General features: G+C 32.8%; 1 protein-coding gene across 17 annotated transcripts in view; it reads left to right on the forward strand.

Moving 5' to 3' along the window:
* The window catches only part of PPIP5K2 (diphosphoinositol pentakisphosphate kinase 2), a 77053-nt gene that overhangs the window by 16668 nt on the left and 32664 nt on the right, over positions 1-27721 (forward strand). For 13 of the 17 annotated variants that reach the window (XM_023212221.3, XM_023212226.3, XM_023212229.3 and 10 more), the window contains 14 exons: positions 3981-4135; positions 5707-5808; positions 6927-7088; positions 9085-9206; positions 10475-10576; positions 11667-11753; positions 12488-12563; positions 12652-12761; positions 13729-13814; positions 16093-16218; positions 16357-16478; positions 17051-17233; positions 24010-24151; positions 24908-25131. In XM_023212221.3, the coding sequence (XP_023067989.1) occupies positions 3981-4135; positions 5707-5808; positions 6927-7088; positions 9085-9206; positions 10475-10576; positions 11667-11753; positions 12488-12563; positions 12652-12761; positions 13729-13814; positions 16093-16218; positions 16357-16478; positions 17051-17233; positions 24010-24151; positions 24908-25131 (1799 nt within the window). The remainder of the gene's footprint in view (positions 1-3980; positions 4136-5706; positions 5809-6926; positions 7089-9084; positions 9207-10474; positions 10577-11666; positions 11754-12487; positions 12564-12651; positions 12762-13728; positions 13815-16092; positions 16219-16356; positions 16479-17050; positions 17234-24009; positions 24152-24907; positions 25132-27721) is intronic. The other 4 variants (XM_023212223.3, XM_023212225.3, XM_023212232.3 and 1 more) reach the window with 1 other exon arrangement.

A 27721-nucleotide genomic window follows, 5' to 3' on the forward strand; every position in this document is an offset into this window, starting at 1 on the left:
TCCTGGCTAACATGGTGAGACCCTGTCTCTACTAAAAATACAAAAAAAATTAGCCGGGCTTGGTGGCGGGTGCCTGTAGTCCCAGCTACTCAGGAGGTTGAGGCAGGAGAATGGCATGAACCCAGGAGGCGGAGCTTGCAGCGAGCCAAGATTGTGCCACTGCACTCCAGCCTGGGTGACTGAGGAAGACTCCATCTCAAAAAAAAAAAAAAAAAAATTCAAGAAATCATCTTAATGTGTAAAACTCACTGGTAATAGTAAGTACACAGATAAGTACATAATATTCTAACACTGTCATTGTGGTGTACAAACCTCTTATATATTTCATAGGAAGGCTAAAAGGCAAACCTATCAGAAATAATAACTACAACAACTTCTTGGGAGTGTAGAAACATAAAAATAGAGCGAACAAAAAGCCAAAACATGGATGGGCGAAATGGAGTTAAAATGTAGAATTTTTAAAATTTTCTTTCTTTTTCTTTTCTTTGTAATCAGAGTTGTCATCATTTTAAAATAATTGGTAATAAAATGTTATTTGTAAGCCTTATGGTAATCACAACCTATAACAGATATACAAAAAATAAAAGAAATTAAAACATACTACCAGAGAGAATTACATACATATATATGTATTTGAGACAGGGTCTTGCTCTTCACCCATGTTGGAGTGAAGTGGCATAATGGCATTTCACCCATGTTGGAGTGAAGTGGCGTGATCACTTTTCACTATAGCCTCTGCTCCCTGGTGATTCTCCCACTTCAGCTTCCTGAGTAGCTGGGACTACACACACAAGCCACCATGTCCAAGTAATTATTTTTTGTAGGGACAGGGTCTCACTGTGTAGCCCAGGCTGGTTTCAAAACTCCTTGGCTCATGTGGTCCTCCTGTCTCAGACTCCCGACGTGCTGGGGGCCATCATGCCCAGGCAGAAAATCACTTTCCCACAAAGGAATACAGGAAGGAAGGAAGAGAGGACAAAAAAATAAAAACCTCAGAAAACAAATACCAAAATAGCAGAAGCAAGTCTTTACCTATCAATAATAACATGAATGTAAATGGGCTAAATTCTTGCATCAAAAGACATAGAGTTGCAAAATGGATTAAAAAATAAGACCCAACTCTATACTGTCTACATATGATCATTTCAGTTGATGGAGAAAAAGCATTTGATAAAATTAAACATCCCTTCATGATAAAATCTCTCAAAACACTGGGTATGGAATGAACTTACCTCTATATGATAAAAGGCCTATATGACCAACCCACAGCTAACATCATACTGAACAGGGAAAAAGTGAAAATATTTCCTCTAAGACTTGGAACAAGACAAAGATGTCTACTTTCACCTCTTTTATTCAACTTAGTACTGGAAATTATAGCCAGAGAAATTAGGGAAGAGAAGGAAATAAAGGGCATCCAAATTGAAAAGAAAGGAGTTAAATTATCCTTGTTTATAGATGATATGATCTTATGGTTAGAAAATCCTAGAATCTCTACCACAAAACTATTAGAACAAGTTCAGTAAAGTTGCAGGATACAATATGAACTTACAAAAATCCATAGCATTTCTATATGCAAACAGCAAACAATCTCGAAAAGAAACCAAAAAAAAAAAAAAAAGTAATCCCATTTACAATAGCTACAAATAAATTAAATACCTAGGAATTCACTTAAAGAAATGAAAGATCTCTTCTACAATGAAAACCATAAAATGCTGATGAAAGAAATTGAAGAGAACACACAAAAAATGGAAAAATACTCCATTTTCATAGATTGAAAGAATCAGTATTGTTAAAATTGCCATACTACCCAAAACTGTCTACAGATTCAGTGCAGTCAGAATACCAAAGACATTCTTCACAGAAATAAAAAAAAAAATACTAAAATTTATATGGAACCACAAAAGACTCAGAATAGTCATAGCCAGCCTGAGCAAAAACAACAAAACTAGAGGAATCACAATATTTGACTTTAAGTTACACTACAAAGCGATAGTAACCAAAACAGGATGGTACTGGCATCGAAACATAGACCAAGGGAACAGAATCCATAATCCAGAAAGAAATACATACATTTGCAATTAACTCATTTTCGACAAAGTTGACCAGAATGTCCACTGGGGAAAGGACAGTCTCTTCAGTAAGTAGTGTTGGGAAAACTTGATATCTATATGCAGGATCAAATTAGGCCCCTATATTTCTCTATATACATAATCAAAATGGGTTGAATACTTCAATCTAAGACCTGAAAATATGCAACTACTAGAAGAAAACATTGTAGAAACACTCCAGGATATTGATCTGGGCAAATGTTTCTTGAGTAAGACCTCAGAAACCCAGGCAACCAAAGCAAAAATGTGCTAATGGGATCACATCAACATCAAAAGCTTCTGCACAGCAAAGGAAATAATACAGTGAAGAGACAGTCCACAGAATGGGAGAAAATATTTGTAAACTACCCATTTGACAAGGGACTAGTAACCAGAATATATAAGAAGCTCAAACAGCTCTATAGGAAAAAAACAATCTAATTAAAGTATGGGCAAAGATTTGAACAGATTTTTCTCAAAGGAAGACATACAAATGACCAATAGGTATATGAAAATATGCTCAACGTCACCAATCATCAGAGAAATGCACATCAAATCTATAATGAAATATCAACTCATCCCAGTTAAAATGGCTTTTATCAAGAAGACAAACAATAAGAAATGTTTGTGAGGATGTGGAGAAAGGGAATACTGTTGGTGGGAATATAAATTAGTAAAGCCACTATTGAGAATAGAATGGAAGTTCCTCAAAAAACTAAAAATAGAGCTACCATATGATCTTGCAATCTCACTGCTGAGTATATGTCCAAAAAAAGAGGAAATCAGTATATTGAAGAGATATTTGCACTCGTATATTGCAGCACCACTTGGAATAGCCAGTATAGAAACAACCTAAGAGTCCATTAATCGATGGATTAAGAAAATGTGGTACCTATAGACAATGGTATACTATTCAGCCATAAAAAAGAATGAAATCCTGTCATTTGCAACAACATGGATGAAACTGGAAGTCTTATGTTAAGTGAAATAAGCCAGGCAAGAAAGAAATATTGCATGTTTTCACGTGTGGGAGCTTTAGAAAAAAAGATGAATTCTTAGAGCTTGAGCGTAGAATAATTGTTACTGGAGGGAAGGGTTGCAAGGATGATGGGGATAAAGTGAGGATGGTTAGTGAGTATAAAATACAGTTATATAGAATGAATAAGATCCAGTATTTAGTAGCACAATAGGGTGACTATAGTTCACAATAATTTATTTTATATTTTGAAATAACTAAGAGTGAAATTAGAATGTTCCTAACACAAAGAAATGATAATGTTTGAGATGGTGAATACCTCAACTATTCCAATTTGATTATTAGACCATTGTATGCCTGTATCAGAATTTCACATGGACCGCATAAATATATACAACTACTATGTACCCATGATGATTAAAAATAACATTTAAAAAAGATATAAAGTAATCATCATCTGAAGCAGGAAACTTTTCTTGTCTAGAGGTAAAAATTTAACTTTCTAATTGAACTGGCTTACTTTGCATATGAGTTACTTTCTAACTTAAATAACTTCATGTTTTACGATATCTGTGATACGAATAATCTCAAACAGTTTTCAGAAGATGGTGACATTCTTGAGTTACTTCTCAGTCTTGATATAATAATTTCACGTCTAACTTTGAATTCTGTGGTGTGGTAGTGTGAAATCGTAAGTCTGTAAAATTTTGAAGAACTGTAGCTTTTAATGCCATATATTATCATAAACATTGGCATATGTTAGTTACATAAACATGTATAATTAAAGTCAACTGAGTACATTATCCAAATTTACTTCTATGGTCTTTTAGTAAAAAAGTCTTTGATAATAATGTGGTGTCCTGATAATATAATAAGAATATGTGATATTTCTTGGAATCATGTTTGTTTTATAGAATGTAATCTGATTGAAGGGGAAGATCATGTAGAAGTAAATGGGGAAATTTTTCAAAAGCCATTTGTAGAAAAGCCAGTCAGTGCAGAAGATCACAATGTTTACATTTATTACCCAACTTCTGCTGGTGGTGGAAGTCAAAGACTCTTTAGAAAGGTAAAACCTTTGTAACTTTTGTATGAATACTCTTCTTTATACATTGTTGTGTAAGTGTTATTAAAAGCAATCAAGCATTTAATTATGGTTAAATATTGAACTCTTGAAAATGTATCATTTAGAGGTAAATTTATAAAACTGATATACTTTGTTAGAAAGGCATGGCATCATTTTAGTTATTTAATGTTGTTAAGCAGAATTTCTGCCTGCAGAATGCCAGGAAAGATACTTGACTTTTCTTTTCCTTCCCATTTTGTATACCTGTCAAACTAGAAATTCACTTAAGCAGTAGCAGTCTTTTAGAATAATGGCCCAGAAAAATAACAGCTCATAGAAAAAGTAACACTGATAACTTTACATACATGAAAGTACACTTAATTATACTCATAATAAAATAAATGCAAATCAAATCTAGATATAATGACATTGTATTACTTTTTGGATTGACAAAGATAAAAAATATTGAGCTAGTTGAGAAATAAGCACAAGGGCAAACACTGTTGGCAGAAATACAAAGTAATGTAGCCTCTTAACATAATTTAGCAATGTATCAGAATGTAAAATGCATATACATGTATAAAAATTGATGGAAATTCAAATTAAGAACACGGTGAGATACCATTTTAACATCCGTTAAAGTAGCAGATATTAAGAAGCCTAACAGTAACAAGTGTAAACAAGGATGTAGAACAGTGAAAACTTACACATTGCTGATGAGACCCTACATTGTTAAAATAGTTGATAAAGAGTTTTCATTGTCTTCACAAGTTGAATATGAGCACATTCTATCACCGAGCAGTTCCACTTTTATTATATACCTTAGGAACACTCATACACGTTTGCTGTTGCGACACATAAGAACGTTGAAAGCAACGTTGTAATCACCAAAGCTTGGAAAACAACCTAAACATACATTGATAGGAGAATGGATAAATTCTGGTGTATTTATACAGTGGAAAATTCTAGAGTAGTAAAAATGAACAAGCTTACATGCAGCAACCTGGATGAATCTTAGGAACATAACTCTTACTGTTCATTGTATTTCTATATCTTTAATATGTAAGTTATAGTAACAATAGAGACTACTATAGTGCGAAGTATATAGTAAGTTTTGTTAATTATTTGTGGATTAAAAATGTATTTGAGGCCGGGCGTGGTGGCTCAAGCCTGTAATCCTAGCACTTTGGGAGGCTGAGAGGGGCGGATCACGAGGTCAGGAGATCGAGACCATCCTGGCTAACACGGTGAAACCCCGTCTCTACTAAAAAAAAAAAATACAAAAAACTAGCCGGGCGAGGTGGCGGGCGTCTGTAGTCCCAGCTACTTGGGAGGCTGAGGCAGGAGAATGGCGTAAACCCGGGAGGCGGAGCTTTCAGTGAGCTGAGATCCGGCCACTGCACTCCAGCCTGGGCGACAGAACGAGACTCCGCCTCAAAAAAAAAAAAAAAAAAAAAAGTATTATGAAAATGTCTAAGATGGAAATAGATGGTTAATAAACTATTTGTCATTTTATCATAAAAATGAGGGAAGTAATTTGCTTTTTTATATCGATGGACATCTTTTGTTTTCAGATTGGAAGTAGAAGTAGTGTTTATTCTCCAGAAAGCAATGTACGAAAAACAGGCTCATATATATATGAAGAGTTTATGCCCACAGATGGTACTGATGTTAAGGTAGGATTGATTAAAATAGATTTTAGTTTTATATTTCAAGTTTACCAATGATATCAGAAAAAGAAGTTAATCTTTAACTGTATCTAACCTTTATTCAGGATCTTTCTTTTTGATTAGGGATTCCTCATGTTTTGTACCATCAACATTTTTAGCAGTCTGAAGCCTATGGATTCTTTTTTAAGAGTAGTGTTTTTAAATGCTTTAAACATGTAAGATTATGACGGAGACAAATTTTATTCAAATATAATAAAATATTTAAAACCCAACTTTGTGTTATACATAATAAGTCTTTAAAGGGGCATTAAATAATAAGATACCAGGGATAAAGGTCTAATAACCATCACAGATTCCAAGCAGTGATTAGTGTAAGTGAGGTTTTGAGATCTGTGACAACTGTGATGTGATATAAAACATGTCTGTCATTTTAGTTCGTGACAAATAAGGTCTTAATTGCTTTACCTTCAGCCATTCTCTCTCTAACCGGAATGTTTTCTAAAGTATAAATCTGAATATGAATCCTTTAAAATTCTCTAGTGGATCCTTATTGACCACAGGATAATAACCAGATTCATAATCCTGCCATACAAGATATTTCAGTCTGTCCTCTGTTTGTCTTATAAACCTCATTTCTTACAGTATAAACTATATCAGATAACTTGCCAATACCTGAATACATCATGCTGTTCATGCCTCTTTCTTTTTTACTTTTCTTCTCTTATCTGCACTCAGATTCATACCCTCACCCTTTTAAAGATTTTCTTTTGGGATTTTTTTTTCCCTATAATATTTGCATTTCTCATTTGTTAAACTGAAACAATTTGAAGACAGCGATCACATTGTATACATTCTAGTATTCCCTCATAATACTCAGTATAATAGTTGTCTATAGAGAATGAAACTTCACTCTACCAATTTTGCCATATAATGATTACTTACAACCTTTCCCAATGAACTGAAAATTTGGGCATGTAAAATAAAAAGATGTGTCTAATAGCCTGGATTTGGAACTAGTTTTTAGTTATTTTTTTCATTGGATTTGTTGTCTGCTGGTTACACACACACACACACACACACACACACACACACGTATTTATACATTTATTTAACATTTTTGAAAGGTTTATACAGTGGGTCCAGATTACGCCCATGCTGAAGCTCGAAAATCTCCAGCACTTGATGGCAAGGTGGAACGAGACAGTGAAGGAAAAGAAGTAAGATATCCTGTTATTCTCAATGCACGAGAGAAATTAATTGCTTGGAAAGTCTGCCTTGCTTTTAAGGTAAGATGTTACACAAATCTATAGATCCTTATAAAGGTAAATTCTAATTTTCTTTTTTGACTAAGACATTATTGGTGCTTTTGACTAAGACATTATACATATAATTGGAGAAGTAAACTGAGAAAGTAATTAATACATCTGAATGGTTCATGTATTTTTCAAGGGATTCTTGTACTGCCAGTATATTCTTTTGTATTATATAAAAGAAAACCTGGTCAATTTATTCAGAAATTAAAATTACAGAAATGACTCAACTAATGAGTGTTTTAGGGTTATTGTCTAGTGTACTTTTTGAAACTGGCTTTAAGTTTTACTTTCATATAATTGGTAAGTTTTTTTGTTAAATGAAAACAGTTCTCAGTGGTCTAGCCTTGGCGATTGATTCTTTGGCCTAATATATGATAAAAGATGTTCATGAAAACAATATCAAAACATATCTTTCTGGTTTTTTTTTTTTTTTTGAGACAGAGTCTTGCTGTCGCCCCGGCTGGAATGCAGTGGCACAACCGGGTTCAAACTAATCTCCTGCTTCAGCCTCCAGAGTAGCTGGGATTATAGGCACCCACGACCACACCCGGCTAATTTTTGTGTTTTTAGTAGAGAGGGGGTTTCGCCATGTTGGCCAGGCTCATCTCAAACTCCTGACCTTATGATCTGCCCACCTCGGCTTCCCAAAGTGCTGGAATTACAGGTGTGAGCCACTGCACCCAGACAAAAACATTTCTTAAAAAAAACTTTTTTACTTTTGACATTTGACTAATTCTCTCAATCTATATTGTTAGGTTTCTTCCTAACTGCTGTATAGTAAAGATTTAAATAGAAATAGTAAAACCTTCATTTAACGAAGGATAAAAATTTTACCTTTTTGAAATCTTGGCTTGGATCTATAACTTAAAGGCTAGTATATGTTACTGGCTATTAAACAATAAAGAATTACTTTGTGCCTTAATAATTTGAACTATCTTTCATGGAAGGAATGTTAGCCTGTAAATAAGTTTTAATAGCTTTATAGAGATCCTTTTATTATGCCAGGATTCTGAAAGCTGTGACAAAAAATCACATTCTACTAATACCTGATGATTGAGCATCAAATGTTAGATCAGAAAGTTCTTAGAGCCTGAGTAGCAAATTCATGCCTTTTGGCCATTTTCTTCTCCCAAATAAAGTAAATTTATTACAGGTGTTCACGAATATGTGGTATTGAGGGTTTGAAAGATGACAGGATTTCGACTGGGTGTGGTGCCTCACACCCGTAATCCCAGCACTTTGGGGTTGCTGAGGTAGGTGGATTATTTGAGGCCAGGAACCCCAGACCCACCTGGCTACCATAGCAAAACTCTGTCCCTACTAAAAAATACAAAAATTAGCCTGGTGTGGTGGCACACGCCTGTAGTCCTAGCTACTCGGGTGGCTGAGGCACAAGAATTCCTTGAACCTGGGAAGTGGAGGTTGCAGTGAGCCAAGATTGTGCCACTGCACTCCAGCCTGGGTGACAGAGCGACACTACCTCTCAAAACCAAACAAAACAGATCACAAGATTTCCTCTGGAATATGTCCTCAAAACTGTTCTCCATGTCCGCCCTCCCTCTTTTTTTTTTTGATTAACATGATGTAATTTCTGCTAGTGCCAAGTTTTTTGTTTTTTGTTTTTTTCAGATCCTTTAACAATTTTGTTTTTGTTTTTAAATTAGATGTTAATTGAAGAACTTTGTGATAGAATATATTATTTTGGGGCCTCTCTAGCCGCTTATGCATTATTGTTCTACATCTACTTTATGATAAAAGACTTAAATAATCATATAGCCTCTATAATGTATTTTCAGAGTACTCAAGTTACAAATAAAAAATTTCTTTCATTTCTTATTGTGAAGTAAACCAATATATAGTAATATACTTTTAAGCATTTATAAAATTTGATATGTTCTGATAGGACTAGAAAACTGTGAATCTTAATAATTTAAATAAAACCTTAAAGTTTATAACTTATTTTAAATAGCAAACAGTTTGTGGCTTTGATTTGTTACGGGCCAATGGACAGTCCTATGTCTGTGATGTCAATGGCTTCAGTTTTGTGAAAAATTCCATGAAGTATTATGATGACTGTGCAAAAATACTTGGGTAAGAATTTTTTAAATTTTCTTTTTACCTTCATATACTAGTTTTTCAGAAACCAAATAACTGTTAACATTAAATGGTCAGTTTTTTTAAGCCTTCTAGAGTAAAGATCAGTGTTCATAAAATGACACCCCTGAAGACTATGCCAGATCCTGAATTATACTTTGGCTTATCAAAGACAGATTAATTTATGATCAGTATAGATGAAAACCTTAACTTCATATGTTTACAAATACTATAACATGTTGATTATTAGTCAAAAGTTTGTTAGAATACATTATTCCTCAAATTTTTGCCATGTAACTACAGTGGAAAAGGTTTTCTTCCACTTAATGGACAAAATTAACATTCATGAAATAAATAAAAAGGAAAATAGAAATATTTAGAATTCATGACTCTTTTGCATGACAATTCATTCTACAAGCATATGTTACTTGATATTTTCATAAGACTGTCAAGTGAATGTAAAAAAATTATGGTAGGTAGAAATGCCGTTTTTATATTCTTCAACCTGTTGTCTTTATACTTTGATTCAGAAGACTAGCAAGGCAATAGCTATTTTTAAGACATTTCCAGGTATATATGACAAATCCATAGGAAACTTACATTAAAAAATGTTCTATAATTGGAGCTAGCTTTTTTACTAGTTAAGTATCCCTTATCCACAATGCTTGGGACCACAAGTGTTTTGGATTTCAGATTTTCAGATTAAGAACATTTAACCCATAGTATGTTTCAAAGATTTACAAACTTACCCTTAAAGTGATGTTAGGGAGAGTTTACTAAATTTTAGCATAAATAAATGCTAAATTTAAACAAAACCAAAAAGTAAACATTTTTCCATTTTTAACCCTATTGGTATAATAGTGATTTGTTAAGATGAACACAATATTTATAATAGCATTTTAGGTGTTCAATAAACTGATAAGAACTTATCAGTAGCCACACAGAAGAGACAATCTTGAATTTCAGAATGTATGTAATTAGATATGATATAATTGTAGTGATTTCTTTGAATCCAATGCTGATTGATATTTTAAAACTAAAGCAAATAATCTCAAATTTGTGAAATCCCATTGATGTGTCTAATACATCAATTTAGAACTACTGATTTTTATTTTTTCTTGATCAGAATTTGATTCTGTGGGTTATTTTTTATGTGATGTAATCACTAGATAGTTTAAGTCTTACGATTCTCTCTCATTGTCATTAAGTACCCAGTTTTGTCTTAAAATGTACTAATTTTAAATATTTTCTTTTTTGTCTCGAAGAAATATTGTAATGCGAGAACTGGCTCCACAATTTCATATTCCGTGGTCAATACCCTTAGAAGCTGAAGATATCCCAATTGTACCAACTACATCTGGAACTATGTAAGTCTGAATTGTTTTCATTTAGAAATTGAGTTTTCCTTGTCATCTGTGCTATTAGGATAAAAATTAAATTTCCGAATGATGATTAGACACTTTACTGTGTATGATTTCATATGATTCAGCTTAAAGATAAAGGAGTAGATTATACGTATTTATAAGGGTCCACTAATTGTTACAAAGAAACTACTGAAACATGCCTGGATAATTATAGAATTGTTTAATCAAGCCATAAAAATAAAAAAGGTACCAATAGGTATGTTACTTAAAGGTTCACAGTGGTCTTACAACTTTTGCTCTCTCAAGTCATATCTTGCATAATTATACCAGTATTGCGAAAATGTTTCATAACATTCTATTACTGAAAATTATTCCTTTAAATTCATGTCAGTTGACTGAATGCTTTTTTTTCACAACTTAGATATTTATATTAACATGTTAAATATCCTGAGATGTACTGATGATAGGGAGAACAAATTTTATTTTTAATCAGCATTTTTCATACTGATTTAACACAAAAGTGTTAAATAAAATTTTTTCAGGTAACTCAGTTGATATCCTGCAGGGTTATGTTCTGCAGTTCACACTTCAGCAAACACTAGATTATACCTCTTAATTGTAGCATGCTTCTAAGATGATTTTATCTTCCAGTAATTTGAGTTTTAAATACTTGTTTTCCTTACATGGGCAAAACTTAGCAAATATATAATATAGCAACCATCATGTAAAGTTTTATTTTGATTTAATGAAGTCTCAGTCTGTAATGATCTAATGCTACAGAGCAGATATTTAATAAAGCTCAGAAATTGTAGTCCGTCTACTTTTATCCCAGAGTTAAGGTAGCCATTTCTAGAGAAGAAAAGGTTATATTCTATTATATAGCTTAATATCACCCCCCCAGCTTCTTAAGTTCATTTTGAATTTGATTTCATAAAGTTAAAATTAGATAGTTGTAAGTATTATTCTTCATGGGAAGGATCTTGAAATGGTAAAAGATGGCTCTAAATAAATGACTAAATGTTCATATTAATCTGAATTATACAACACAAATCTTTTTTAGAGAATTAAGAACATATGTATTTTTTCATTTTAGGATGGAACTTAGATGTGTCATAGCTGTTATACGTCATGGGGATCGAACACCAAAACAAAAAATGAAAATGGAAGTGAGACATCAAAAGTATGTTTTAAGATGAATAATTTAACATGCATGATATAGTTTTAAGATTTCTGATAAGTGGTCAACTCTTGATTAATATACATCATATAGAAAAATTTTTATCTACCCTCTCTTGGCCATTTATATTTAAACCAGTGGATGCATACAAAATCCATTTAAAATGTTCATTAGCATCTAAAATTATTGTGGCAATATTCATAAATATCATCAGTCTGCCCTGGCTTTCATTTATTGTCATAAAAGTGTTCTATTTAATCTTTGCTTATCACTCTCTTGTATTGCGTTCTGAGAGTGAGTAATCCCTCACCCTTTTAGAAGAAAATTCATAGAATGAAAGTTTCTGTTATTTCTATCTAGTGTTTGATTTGGAGATGATAAAATTTGAAAACTCTGAACCATTAAGTATGTGTTGACACAAGTAACTTTCAATGTGTATGCAATGACTTCAGAAAATATATAATATTATGAACTATAATTGTATGTTTGGTTTCCATGAAAAAACTTTGAAAAGTAGTATGGTGATTACTAGTTTGGTATCATTTAGGAAAGTACTAAGTTTTATCAATCAAAGTTGAGCAGCAACATGTATAGCGAAAGAGGAAACACAGTACTTGAAATCCTTAGATCCCAAGTTCTAGTCCCATAGCTTATCACATATTATTTGTTAGTTTAAACATATATTGGTAATGTTAATTATTGCAAGTGACTAACAGTGTTCTGTCTTTTTTTATAAGATTTTTTGATCTTTTTGAAAAATGTGATGGATATAAATCAGGGAAATTAAAACTCAAAAAACCAAAACAGTTACAGGCAAGTATATTTGCTTTCTTGTTTAGTTTTACATTTTTTAGTGGTGAAATTACATAAAAATTCAATTTTCTGTTAATTTATTTTATAGGAAGTGCTAGATATTACACGACAGCTTCTTATGGAGCTGGGACAAAATAATGATTCTGAAATTGAAGAAAACAAGCCAAAACTTGAACAACTTAAGACTGTATTAGAGATGTGAGTATCTTTTTGAAACCCTTAATTGCAGTACTACATATAGCTCTTCATTTTTATGGATGTGATTTTCCATTTTAATTACTTTCACAGTCTGATCTTTTTACTCTTTGTTACTATAGTTGAGACGTGAAGGAAAATCTAATGTGAAAAAAATAGATTGTTGTATTGAAGGTTTTAGCTTTAGTTTTAATTTAGGTGAGAAGATTAAACAAGGACATCAGATTTGTGTCTTCTGTGAAATACTGCTTAGAATCAAGGCCACATTGCTAACTTGACCATAGATTCATTGCAGTTTAAATATAAAAAATTTGAACTTTGCCTTAATCAAGTAAAATGGATACCCATCAATATTCCTGTTATAGCTTTACATTTTTAACCTCTTATAATCGTATTTCCTTTATTTCTTAAAACACATACATCTGTGTTTTTACATATTTCTGTACTTTATCTCTTCAGAGTTGTGTTTTTTTTTTTTGTTTTTTTGTTTTTTTTTTTGAGACAGGGTCTTATTCTGTCACCCAGGCTAGAGTCAGTGGTATGATCTCAGCTCACTGCAACCTCCCCTTCCCAGGTTCAAGCGATTCTCGTGCCTCAGCCTCCCAAGTATCTGGGACCACAGGTGCATGCCACCATGCCTGGCTAAGTTTTGTATTGTTAGTGGAGACGGTTTCACCATGTTGGCCGGGCTGGTGTTGAACTCCTGACCTCAAGTGATCTGCTCACCTCGGCCTCCCAAAGTGCTGGGATTACAGGCTTGAGCCATGGCACCCATGCCTGTCATTTTTAGAAAAACATTTTTGTTTTTAATGTGGTTAGAATGATTATATATGGTGCAATTTTTTTTTTTTTTTTTTGGCTAGAATATTTTGAAGAATTAAACAGGCGATTACAAATACAAGGGAGCATGAATATGTGAGAATTAGTTTTTCCCTGCATTGTCTATTCTGCTTATCATTTTATTTTTCAGGTATGGTCATTTTTCTGGAATAAATCGTAAGGTTCAGTTGACCTATCTCCCTCATGGTTGTCCTAAAACATCTAGTGAAGAGGAGGGTATGTCATTCTTAATGCTTATACAGTAGTTTTATTTATATATAGTAACTTGTTATTCACTGTTGATTACCTTTGGACCATCTTTTGCTTAGTAGTTTAGGACTGGCATGGTGAGGAAAAAATAAAGTGGAATTATCTTAGCTGTGCTTCCTTTAAATAAAGGATACATTTTTACATTACCTGTTCTTTAAATAAAGGATAGATTTTATTATTTTGAAAACTGCATAGGACTTCCTTTTAACTGTGGGATTGTTTCAGAAAACGTATTTATTTATAACTGTTATTTAATGGGCCCCTTACATCACCTTTTGATAGCAGAGGGCAGAGTATCTAAGAAGAAAGCCCAAGAAGTACAAAAAGACTTTGAAAAATGTACAAATTAACCTGTTTTAAAAATAAATGGATATTTCCTTCCACCCAGTAAACCAGAGTAAGTGTTTAAACAAGTTTGGTCTCCTAAGAGCAGTCAGTATCCACATTTATAAATACATTTACCTTACAAAAGAAAAGGGTAGGGATTGAGGAAGTCATTTCATAGAGAAATACAGATGACCAATAAAATAATAAAGATAGTAATAATAATCTGTCTTGCCTATCATATTGACAAAGTGTTTTCTTCATTTCTGTTTTAAACTGGTAATAAAGTGTGCTGATGAGAATTCATTGAGACAGGATTTCGGTCTATAGTAGAAGTATAAATTGGCACAGTTTTTTGAAATGTAATTTGGCAATATATCAAAAACTTCAAAAGATGTTCTTATGCTTTGACCTGAATTCTGCTTATCAGAATCTAACCCAAAGAAGTAATCATATGTTCAGGGAAAGATTGATCTATAGGGATATTCATAGTGGTATTACTTATAGTAGCAAAAATTAAAGTAATGATGATCTTAAATGCAGACACAAATTTATAATAATCTTTATTTATATATTTTAACATTTGATATATTGCTCTTATCACATTTTGTGGTTAATAGTAATACAGGTTAATTTTCTATATCTTAGTATTTATCATCAAAAACATTCTGTAAACAAATAATTTAAAAAGTTAGGTAACTAACTTTCCTTCCATAAATTAATGTTGATCTACATGACAAAACTCACAGAACTGCTAACTAGCTGCAGGTGAAGGGGTGATTTCCTCTCACCTTTAAAGAATCATTATTAAGTTCTTTTAGTGCTTATAATGCTCATTTTTGAATTACTTTTTTTTCAGAACCCAACACAGATCTTAATACCATGAAAAGGAGTAGGTCAAAATTAAGTACAGAAACTCATTAACTTACGGTGTTTTCTTTGTCCAAGGAAATACTCTGATGTATAACATGCAGAGATGCCACAAGTTCAAATTTAAAAAGCTGCTCTTGATTACCTTTTGTTTGCATAAAATTTATTAGATTGTATAAAATTTATTAGATTGCATAAAATTTAAATTAGAATAAATGTTAGGCTCTGTCATCTCATATCTTCCTAAAAATGATGCAAATCACCGATTTCACATCTTAAAAACGTGTATCTGGCCGGGCGCAGTGGCTCACGCCTTAATCCTAGCACTTTAGGAGGCCGAGGTGGGTGGATCACTTGAGGTCAGGAGGTCGAGACCAGCCTGGCCAACATGGTGAAACCCTGTCTCTACTAAAAAGACAAAAATTAGCCAGGCGCCTGTAGTCCCAGTTACTCAGGAAGGTGAGGCAGGAGAATTGCTCAAACCCGGGAGGCGGAGGTTGCGGTAAGCCGAGATCTTGCCACTGCACTCCAGCCTAGGCGACCAAGCGAGATTCTGTCTCAAAAAACAAAAAACAACAACAACAAAATATATATCTTCTTCACTTCAACTAATGTATTTTCTTTTATGAGACAGCACTGAAAAGGGTGCTTTATAGCAAGGCACATAAAACCTGGATTCTGGCATCAAGGAGCTGTCAATCCAGCAGACATAGCACAACTAAATTAAGTACACTGAAGAAATTACTATGAGAACAGGCAAGGGAGAAACATTACATCCCTGAAGAAAATTGGGAGCCATTTTTCTAAAGTATGAGAGAGATTTTCAAATTTCAGTAAGATTTAAACAGGAATAGCAAGAGAGTATTCCTTACCGAAGCAAGTGCCTACAAACAGCATTAAGGAACATACATGCAACATTTAAGGAAGAAAATATCTTACATATGGGCTATATTTCACCACAGAAGAGAGCACAAACAAAAAATTAATCTTAAGACAAGTCTGTTTAAAAAAAAAACTTAACATTTGTTTTATTCATTCATATGTGTCATAGACAGCCGAAGAGAAGAACCATCTTTACTTTTGGTTCTAAAATGGGGAGGTGAATTAACTCCTGCAGGCAGGGTCCAGGCTGAAGAACTTGGAAGAGCTTTCAGGTGTATGTATCCTGGAGGTCAAGGTAAATCTTAGAGTTTTCTTTAATTTGACTAATTTCATAAATTGTATTTTGAAATCCTCATTTTTGATGTTATTAAGTATTTATAGAAATACAATGAAATGAAAATATAGCTGAAGTGATTTGAGGATTTATTTTCAGGAGATTATGCAGGCTTTCCTGGTTGTGGTTTACTTAGATTACATAGCACCTACAGACATGACCTCAAAATATATGCCTCTGATGAAGGACGAGTCCAGATGACTGCAGCTGCTTTTGCAAAGGTACAAATAATTTTTTTTTTTTAGAATTACTAGAGTTTTTAATCTAATATTGCATCTTAAAACATTTTTGGCTGGGCGCAGTGGCTTACACCTGTAATCCTAGCACTTTGGGAGGCTGAGGTGATCAGATCACTCGAGCCCAGGAGTTTGAGACCAGCCTGGGCAACATGACGAAACCCTGTCTCTACAAAAAAATTGAAGAAAAAAAGATGAGTCAGATGTAGTGGTTCACACCTGTAGTCCCAGCAGCTCAGGAGGCTGAGGTGGGAGGGACCACCTGAGCCCAGGAGGTCAAGGCTACAATGAGCCAAAATCACGCCACTGCACTCTACCCCAGGCAACAGTATGAGACCCTTGTCTCAAAAAAAAAAAAAAAAAAAATTTAACTAAGGAATATTTAAAAATTCTGTATTTGGAACTTTCAAGTAAAACCCTAAAATGACAATAATCAATTGTCATATTAATAAAGTTTATTTACTGTAAACTTATTTTATACCTTATGAAAATCAATATGTAACAAATATTATTTTACATATTAATTTTTTAAATTTATGTTTATTTAATATGCTTAGGGGCTTTTAGCTTTGGAAGGAGAGCTTACGCCCATTCTTGTTCAAATGGTGAAAAGTGCAAATATGAACGGTCTTTTGGATAGTGATAGTGACTCTTTGAGCAGTTGTCAGCAACGTGTGAAGGCAAGGCTTCATGAAATACTTCAGAAAGACAGAGATTTTACTGCTGAAGATTATGAAAAGGTGGGTCTTAGCAAACTCTTTTATATTGTGAAATATTACACACACACACAGAAAAGTGGTAACTGCATAAAACATAAATGTAGAGCTTATTGTATTATAAAGCAAATACACGTTATCATCCTCCAAGTAAAGAAATAGAACATTGGAACAACTTTGGCTTCTGTATGCCCCTTCCCAATTGCAACCCATTCCGACTTTTTATATTCTTTTCATATCCAGAATACTTACTTGGATAATGAGTATAGTCTCTAACCAGTGTAGTCTCATTTTTGGCTTTTTTCTAACTTTAAATCTATTGATTTTAATTGACAAATTAAAATTATATATGTTTATAACACAACATGTTTTAAAGTATATATGCATTGTGAAATGGCTAACTTGAGCTAATTTATGTATTACCTCACATCCTTATTTTTTTGTGATGAGAACATTTGAAATCTACTGTCAGCAATTTTCGAGGATAAAATACATTGCTATTACTATTATCACAATGTTGTACAATAGAGCTCCTGAACTTGTTCCTTTTATCTAACTAAACTTGTGTATCGCTCGACCAACATCTTCCCAACCCCTTCCTTTTCCAGCCTCTGGTAGCCATCATTTTACTCTGCTTTTCTGAGTTTAACTTTTTTAGATTCTACATATAAGTGAGATTATACATATTTGTCAGTCTGTGCCTGGCTTATTTCTCTTAACATAATGTCTTCTAGGTTCATCCATGTTGTTGCTAATGATAGGATTTCCTTCTTTTTAAGGCTAGATGATGATATTTCATTGTGTATATATACTATACTTCCTTTATTGGTTCATCTGTTATTGGACAGGTTGATTCCAGATCTTATCTATTGTGAACAGTACTACAATAAACATAGGAATGCAAATATCTCCTTGACATGATTACATTTCCTTTAGTTATATACCTAGCATTGGGATTGTTGGATCATATGGTAATTCTGTCTTCAGTTTTTTGTGCAATGTTCATACTGTTTTCTATAGTGGCTCTACAATATTAATTTACTTTGGCTATTTTTTAAGGTTCATATAATAGAACATGTTCTATTTTATATTTGGCTTCTTTTATTTAATATTTTATTTGTGAAATTCAACCATAGTAAGTAATGGTCATAGTTAGTTAATAATCATTGCTGTGTTTGTTGTATTCCATTTCAGGGTTGGCAGAACTTTTCTGTAAGACACCAGATAGTAAATATTTTATTTAAAAAAATTAGACTTTGCAGTCCAAATATGGTCTGTGTTGCATTTTTTTTTTTTTTAACTGCCTTTTAAGCATGTAAAAACCATTCTTAGCTCATGGCCTGTGAGACAGGCCACATTTGACCTGCAGGCTATAGTTTGTTGACCCATGTACTATTTTATGAACATGTTACAATTTTTATATGCTTTCTATTATTGTTAGAGTTTTGGACTGTTAGGATTAAAGTTGCCATGAATACCCTTGTATGCCACCTGTGCAATATGTTTCTCTTGGGTATATTGTAGGAGTGGAATTATTGTGACCATGGTATGCTTATTTACAATGTTAGTAGGTAATGTCAAACTGTTTTCTAATGCCATTGAGCTAATTTACAGTCCCACCAGAGGTCCATGATAGTTGTCATTGTTCCACATATTCTCCATTCTTGGGATTCTCAGATGATTCCCTTTTGGCCATTCTGGTGGATGTACCTAGAATTCACTTTATTGTGGCTTCAGTGTCTGTTGACCATTTAGATTTCCTCTTGAATGAGGACAAGTCTCTTGTCTTTTTTCTATGAATTGTCTGTTTTTCTTCTTGAATGGTAGAAGTTCTTTATATATTCTGGATATGAGTTCTTTGTTATATGTAGATAACACCACCTACTCTGAGCCTTCATGTTGTCATGATGTCTTTTCTTTTCTTTATTTTTTTTTTTTGTTTTTGTTTTAGAGAGAGGGTCTTGCTCTGTGACCCAGGCTGGAGTGCAGTGGTGTGATCATAGCTTACTGCGGCCTAAAACCCCTGGGCTCAGGCGATCCTCCTGCTTCAGCGTTCTGAGCAGCTGAGATTACAGGTGCATGCCACCATGCTCAGCTAACTTTTTAAATTTTTGTAGAGACTGGGTCTCACTATATTGCCAAGGCTAGTCTCAAACTCTTGGGCTCAAGTGATCCTCCTGCCTTGACATCCCAAGGCTTTGGAATTACAGGCATGAGCCACCAAGCCCAGCCAGTAATATCTTTTGATAAGCAGAAGTTCTAGTTTTTCATGATTTCCAAGTTCATTTTTTTCTCCTTATGGCCAATGCATTTTAATACATTGTTCAGGATATCTTTTTCTGACTAGAGGCCATAAGATGTATATATATATTCTATAAATTTACTGTTTATATTCTATAAATTTACTCTTCATATTTATCAGCAATCCAGATAAAATTGACTTTTGTGTGTGCTATCAACTAAGAATATCAAGGTTGATATTTCCCCTAACTATATGTACATCTGGGTGTCCCAGCCAGAACATACTGAAAAGACTGTTCTTTCCCACTACTCAGAAGTACCGTCTTTATTATATATGTGTAATCGGTTTCTAGACCCTGTATTCTGTTTGTTGATCCTTGTGCCAATGAATAATACCTCCCAACACGCAAATGGATCCTTCTTCAAGTGTTTCTTGGCTTTTTTCTTTTTCTTTTGCATTTTCATGTGAATTTTAAAACAAGCTGGTCAAAAATACTGTTGGGATTTTTTATTTAGGTTACATTATATCTGTAGTTTGTACAAATTTACATTTTTGTCTCTAGTCTTTCAATCTGTGAATATGTAGCTCATTTGTTTAGATATTTAATATCTTTCAATAATGTTTTATAATTTACTTCAGAGTTCTTGTACATCTTGGTTAGATTTAGGCTGAGGTGATTGATATTATGCAATTATAAATGGCTCCTCTTTAAAAGTTTTATTCTCTGTTGTTGGTGTATAGAAATATAATTAGTTTTAAAATATTGAGATTATAGGCATCAACCTTGTTGAACTCATTAGTTCTAATAATTTATCTAGATTTGTTTGATTCTTTAACAGCACCACATCCATATGTTTTTTGCTTTTCCAATCTTTGTTTTTTAAAACTTCTTTTTCTTGCTTTCCATAGCTAGGACCCTCAAAACAATATTAAATAAAAGTAGCACTTCTAGTAACACTTGTACATTAAATATAAAGTTTTCTGTAGATATTTTATATAGCTGCCCTTCTTCAAAATAAGGAAATTTCATTGTTTCTATTTGGCTAATAGGTTATAAAAACTTACTGAATTTTATCATATTTTCTTTCATCTATTACATCATATAGTTTTTCGAATGTGAAACTAACTTCAGTTCTAGAATATCCTCAACTTTTCCATGTATGATCTTTTTCTTTCATATCACTGATTTTAGTTTGCTGATATTTTTGGTTAGGAATTTTGAATCTATGTTCATGAGTCAGATTGGCCTTTACTTTTTTATTTTTGTTGTGTCTTTTATTTCGATGTCAGGATTATGCTAGTCTTGTAAAATTAGTTAGGAAATACTTCCTGTTTGAGGGGAATAGTGTATGTACAAATATTTCATTAAATTTTTGGTAAACTTTACTGGTAAATAGTACGGTAAATCCTGTGGGTGTTTTCTTTGTGGGAAAGTTTCTAATTATGGATTTCAGAATAGTTTAGTACTTCTCAGTTATGTTTATGTCATTATTACATTGCATTTTTTAGAAGGTTGTTCATAATTTCCTCTTTAATTTCTTTGTAATTTGTGTAGGATCTATAGAGATGTCCCTTTTTCTTTCATAACATTATACTTTTTTCCTGTTTTTCTTGATCAGTTTCACCATGGTTGATTAGTTTATTAGTCCTTTCAAAGAACCATTGTTTAGATCTGTTAGGTCTCTGAATTATATGCTTATTTGATTAATTCTCATTGCTTAATATTTTATTTCTTCTACCTCTCTAGTTTTATTTTGCTATTTTTCTGATTCTCAAAATTAATAACACCAGGTGAATACTTACTAAGTTATTAATGTTCTGTCTTTTACAAAATATGCTCCCTAGGCCATAAATTTTCCTTTATGCACTCTTTTGACTGGAGTCATTTATTATATTCATAAATATAAATATTTCCAGTGGCGAAACAGCCTTAAATTCTAGACTCACTTTCTGGATCACTGACCTTTGAGTTTGCTCTCATAATTCTTTACCACCTTGTTATTTCACAGATTCCTTAAAACATAAGTATAGAAATTCTTTGCCCAGAATTTTTACTTGCCTTCAGTGGATATATTGGTCCAAGCTACGTAGTTTATTATAACCAGAAGTAGAATTGCACTTTATATTTTTTTGTATTTGTAGAAACTTACTTAATGTGATTAAATAACTTGCCAAGCTAAATGTCAAAACTGGAATGTGAAACTATATTTTGATTGATGGCTTTTATTAAATTCAAAAAAAGAAATCATTACAAAGGCATCATAGGATAGTGGTTAAGAGCACCAGTCTGTAGCCAGACTACCTGCATTTGAGTTCTACTCCTTCACATCCTAGTGGTTTGATCTAACCTTACTTACTTAACCTCAGGTAAGTAACTCATCTGGGAAAAGAAAATAATAGATGCCTAGAGTTATTACATGTAAATATATGTCAAATGGTCAGAACCATATTCACACATGTTAAGAGAGTCAGCATATTGTCATCAAATTCCATTAAGTTAGAGTATTTCTGCTAAATTTTCTTTAATGATAATAACAGCTAAGGTTTAATATTTTTTAACATGAATTGAGTATTTTACTTCCTCCCTGATCTTACTACTATACAGTTCACCCTTAGACAATATTGGGGTTAGAAGTGCCAGTTCCCCTCACAGTAAAAAAAATTAGTGTTTAACTTTTGACTCTGCAAAAACTTAACTACCAAGTTAAGCCTACCTCTGACTAGAAGCCTTAGCAATAATGTGAACAATGAACATATATGAAGGGTCTTCAGAAGTTAATGGAAAATGCTCATTATGCAGAAACTATACACAAATTTCAACTTTTTTTTATAGTAAAATAAACTCGTATTAACTTGTTATAACATGTCTGAACAGGATTTAGTTTGAGGCACTAACAAGAGTAAGACATCAGTTTGAAGAGAGCCCCTGTGAGGGCAACATGAATTCTGCTAAAATTGAAACAAGAACAAACAGCAAATTTATGGCAAAGCTTAAGCGAAGAAAATGGTGAAATCATTGATACTTTACAAAAAGTTTATAGGAACAGTTTCCCAAAGAAATCAGCAGTATACAAATGGATAACTCGTTTTAAGATGGGACGAGATGATGTCGAAGATGAAGCCCTCAACGGCAGACCATCCACATCAATTTTGCAAGGAAAAAATTAATCTTGTTCATGCCCTAATTGAAGAAGACCAATAATTAACAGCAGAAACAATAGCCAGTACCATAGACATCTCAGTTGATTCAACTTACACAATTCTGACTGAAAAATTAAAGTTGCGCAAACTTTCTATTTAATTTAGGGTACCAGAACCATTGTGCTCAGATCAGGTATAGACAGTAGCAGAGCTTTCAATGGAAATTTTAAACAAGTGGGATGAAGATCCTGAAGCATTTCTTTGAAGAATTGTAACAGAAGATGAAACTGGTTTTACCAGGATGACCCTGAAGACAAAACGCAATCAAAGTAATGGCTACCAAGAGGTAGAATTGGTCCAGTCAAAGCCGAAGCAGACTGGTCAAGAGCAGAGGTCATGGCAGTAGTTTTTTGGGACTCTCAAGGCATTTTGCTTCTTGACTTTCTGGAGGGCTAAAAAGCAATAACGTCTGCTTATTATGAGATAGTTTTGAGAGAGTTAACCAAAGCATTAGCAGAAAACACCCACAAAATCTTCACTACAGAGTCCTCCATCGTGACAATGCTCCTGCTTATTCCTCTCAGAAAAGGGCAGTTTTGCAAGAATTTCAGTGGGAGATTGTTAGGAATCTACCTTGTGGTCCTGATATGGCTCCTTCTGACTTCTGTTTGTTTTCTAATCTTAAAAAAATATTTAAGGGGCACTCATTTTTCTTCAGTTAATGTCAAAAAGTCTGTATTGACATGGATAAATTCCCAGGATCCTCAGTTTTTGTAGGAATAGACTAAATGGCTGGTATCATTGCTTACAAAAGTGTCTTGACCCTGACAGACTTTGTGTTGAGAAATAAAGTTTTTTACTTTTATCTTTTAATTCAATTTTTTCACATACTTTTTGGAAGTTCCCCAATATTTTGTATATGTATTCCATACTCTAGTCCTACAATAGAGTGAACTAGAGAAAAGAAAATGTTAAGAAAATTCTAAAGTGAGCTAGAGGAAAGAAAATGTTATTAAGAAAATTATAAGGAAGAGAAAATATATTTACTATTCCTTAAGGGGAAGTAGATAATCTTAGAGGTCTTCATCTTTATTTTCACACTGAGTAGGCTGAGAAGAAGGAGGAAGAGGAGGGGTTAGTCATGCTGTCTTAAGGGTGGAAGAGGGGAAGGAGGTGGAAGGGGAGGCAGGAGAAACAGTACATTTTGGTGTAACTTTTAGGGAAAAACCCTGCATATATGTATGTGGTCCTTTGCAGTTCAAACCTGTGGTGTTCAAGGGTCAACTGTATTTTGTGATCATTTTAATTTCTGCTATGGAATTATTCTCCAGCTACTGGAAAATTTTGTATATGTATATTGTTCTCTTAGACAATTAGGCATAACCAGATATAAAATATATACTTTACTCATTTGTAGCTTACTCCATCTGGAAGCATTTCTCTTATCAAATCAATGCATTTAATTAAAAATCCTGTGAAGACCTGTGATAAAGTTTATTCCTTAATTCAGAGTTTGACTTCTCAAATCAGACATCGAATGGAAGATCCCAAATCATCAGGTAAATATGTTTTTCTTAGAGCATAGAACAAATAAAAGTTACTATTCAATTAAGCATTTTAAAATACGATGCACCAATCTTATGTTAAGAAATAAGCCTTTCTTGAGAGCTATGTATAGTATGAGTTAATATATATCAAGCAAAAAATAGTGGCTAAGTTATAGTGGTTTTTATCTATGACAGCATGAAAGATAAAATATTATCATTTGATTATCTTATTATGCAGCATTGCCATATAGTTAAGCCATGAGTAGACAGGGTAATAAGAAGGAGCAAGCAACAGGAAAGTGATCTAGGCTCTGGCCCCAAAGCTTAGTTGGTTAGTAACTTAGACAACTTTGGCATCTTGGGTTTTTTTCTGTCAGAAAATGGATCATTTGGACTATTTTTAATGTCTAAAGTTCCTCTGCTAAAGATAGTCTACCTATTCACTTAGTTATGTGAATCTAATAAGAGTAACAGTATTGAAAATTGAAAATATATGAGCTTAAAAGAGCTTTGTTAAAATTGTTGCCCTTTTTCTTCTTCTTGTTATTAAAGTCTATAATATATGGAAAAAGTCTTTTATAAGCCTAGTTCCTAACCCTTTAAGTCTAAAAAATACATGGTTGCTAGTAGTCTATGCCTATAGTAACTTCCTAACTTCATACCGTTGTATTTTTGACACTTTAAAAAGTTTCTAATTATTAACATATTAATATATATTCTAAATCAGATTTTTAAGTTGTGTAAACTAAAAATGTTATGTTGTTTTAGATATTCAGCTTTACCATAGTGAAACATTGGAGCTTATGCTACGTAGATGGTCCAAGTTAGAGAAAGACTTTAAAACAAAGAATGGAAGATACGATATTAGTAAAATCCCTGACATATATGACTGTATAAAATATGATGTCCAGCATAATGGTTCCTTGAAATTAGAAAACACAATGGAATTATATAGGCTTTCGAAGGCATTAGCAGATATTGTTATCCCTCAGGTAAGTCATTCTTAAGAATCAATTTTCTTATAATATCAAATAAATACATACTTTTAAAATGTCTGTTGGTGGAAAAAAATGTAGTTGGTTTTCATGTCCTTGGAAAACCAGTAACTTTAAACAGGAAATTAGGTAATTGTGACGTTATATTTTAAGCTTTTTATGGTTATAGTGATCACATTATTTGATTTTCTAATAGTTTGATTACAGTGACTTTTTTTTAGTAGACTATATTTATTAGAGCAGTTTTATGTTCACAGCAAAATCAAACAGAAGGTACAAAGATTTCCCATATGCCCCATGCCTCCATACATAGCGCATCCTCCCCCACATTATGATTATCCTCCACAAGAATGGTGCATTTTTTTTATAACTGATGAACCTACAATGACACATCACCCAGAGTCCATAGTCCATTAGGGTTCACTCTCGGTGTTGTATGTACGGGTTTGGGCAAATTTATTGTGACATGTTTCTATCATCATAGTAGTATACAGAGTATTTTCAGTGCCATAAGAATGTAGTAATTTTTTTTTAATTTAAGAATTGATACTCTTAGTAATAATATGCGAACAAGCTAAAGAATGGAAAATAATAATTCCATATGGAATAAATAAATAAATTAAGTATTTATTGAACACCTGTTCTGCGTCTGCCATCTATATATGGAAATATGTGGGGAGTAAGACATAAAGATAGTTGCGGCCTTATATGAAATTTTTTGCCAGTCTTTTTACTTTATGCAAAAGTATTTTGAAAATAATGTTTAGAGGTCAAGATATACATAGTTGTACTTTTGGGGGACATGGGTCTTTATAGGAGAATAAAAATAAAGATGTAATAAGAATTCAAATAACTAAAATGCAATTAAACAGAATTGGATTGATAATAAAAGGGTAAGTGACAAAGCATATTGAGATCAGGAATGTGTCAGAAGAACAAAGTTCCAGATGCCATTTTTGGACCTCTTTTCAACTCAGTAGAAGATTATTTGCATATTGTAAATAGGAGGTTGGAGTAGATCAGATATTCCAACTGTAGACTACATAAAGTTTGACAGCAGGAAAATGTTAAATATATGAAAAAGATAAAGATTGTGAAAAAAGTTCAAAAAGCCTAACTTATGAATACCCATATATAACAATGGTTAAAATAACTGTCCCTTTCCTAATATACATAAACAGTACAGGAAAACCTATAGATTTTGAAAAACAGAATTCAGACAGTTGTACAACTTACCTATAGGTATTTGTGTACATGTTAACAATTAGCTTGTTTCTTCAACATGAAAAAGAACTGCATATTTGTTTGATCAGATATATAGTATAGACAATTTTAGGTATATTGTATGAACCTGTGATTTTAAAAATTATTTTTAAAAGAGGATGAAAATATCTCAGACTTTACGAATATGTCTTTAGGTCTTACTTTAGGAAACATTTACTTAGGAAACAGGACTCATTCCCTCACAATTTCTTTCATTTACCAAATGAAAAAGGTAAGTTTAATTCTGTAAAAGACAAGTTTTATTTTGCATAATAAAATGTTTCAGTTTTGTAAGTATGCTTTTTAACAATTAGCTGTGAATACGAGACTTTAAGATATTTATGGTGGCTATAAGCACTTTTCAAGGTGGGCTTTCAGTATATCTAAATTTATCACCTACTCAGAGGCTAAATAAATACACAATGCTTTGTCTAATGTTTAGCATAACCATGTCTGTGCCATTGCATTACTTATTTAATCTCACTCCTCTACTGTTTTCATTATATATACTAAATATTTTATAACTGGGAATGAAAAATTAGTCTCTAAGAGTTGAGCCCAAAAGAAAACTCAAGTGTTAATGGTATTGTAGATGGTCATTTCTCCTCCTTAAATGGTGTATGTATTTCAGGTGTATTGTTTATATAGTTGAAGACATTTCTCACCATGTCTGTGTAACTTAAATATTTATAATAAATTTTTTTAAATACCAGAAGAAGCACCAAAGATTAGTATGTTACGAAGGAGTTGAGTCATCATTTGTATCTATCAAAGTAATTCTTCGCTCAGCTGTTCTCAGTTTGTTATGGTAATTCTCTTTGCTGCAATTAGGTTAGATTTTCATGACGGTCTGAGAATTTATTTGAAGACAACTCTAAAATTATTTTTCTTGGAAAAGTTATTTTTGAAATCGTTTGACTCTTCAGATAAAATTGTACCCAAGTTTACATAAATCAGTTCTATTTTTGGTAAATTCATACTTTTAAAACAAGAAGGTCTTTTTATGTGCTTCCCTGGTGTCCTGACATTATTTTATAAATTGAGGAGAGGACAACTTTGGGTTTATCTCCGTAAGTTTTTCGTATGACAATCTTTATTGTTAACAGAAACTTTGGGTTCTTTTTATTTTCAGATCGTTGAATCAGTTCAATAAATATTATCTTGCTTTGTTACTTTAGGCCTCATAAATACAAAAACTGTGGACAGAAGGCAGGTATTTTTAATCACCAAAAAAAACTAGCAATTATAAACATATTTGCAGTAATTTATAATGAAAATGTGGTTTGTAGGAAAAAAATAAAATTTTGCGTACATAGTTCTCAAG

This window comes from Piliocolobus tephrosceles, chromosome 4 (genome assembly GCF_002776525.5).
Source record: "Piliocolobus tephrosceles isolate RC106 chromosome 4, ASM277652v3, whole genome shotgun sequence".
NCBI classification, from domain to species: domain Eukaryota; kingdom Metazoa; phylum Chordata; class Mammalia; order Primates; family Cercopithecidae; genus Piliocolobus; species Piliocolobus tephrosceles.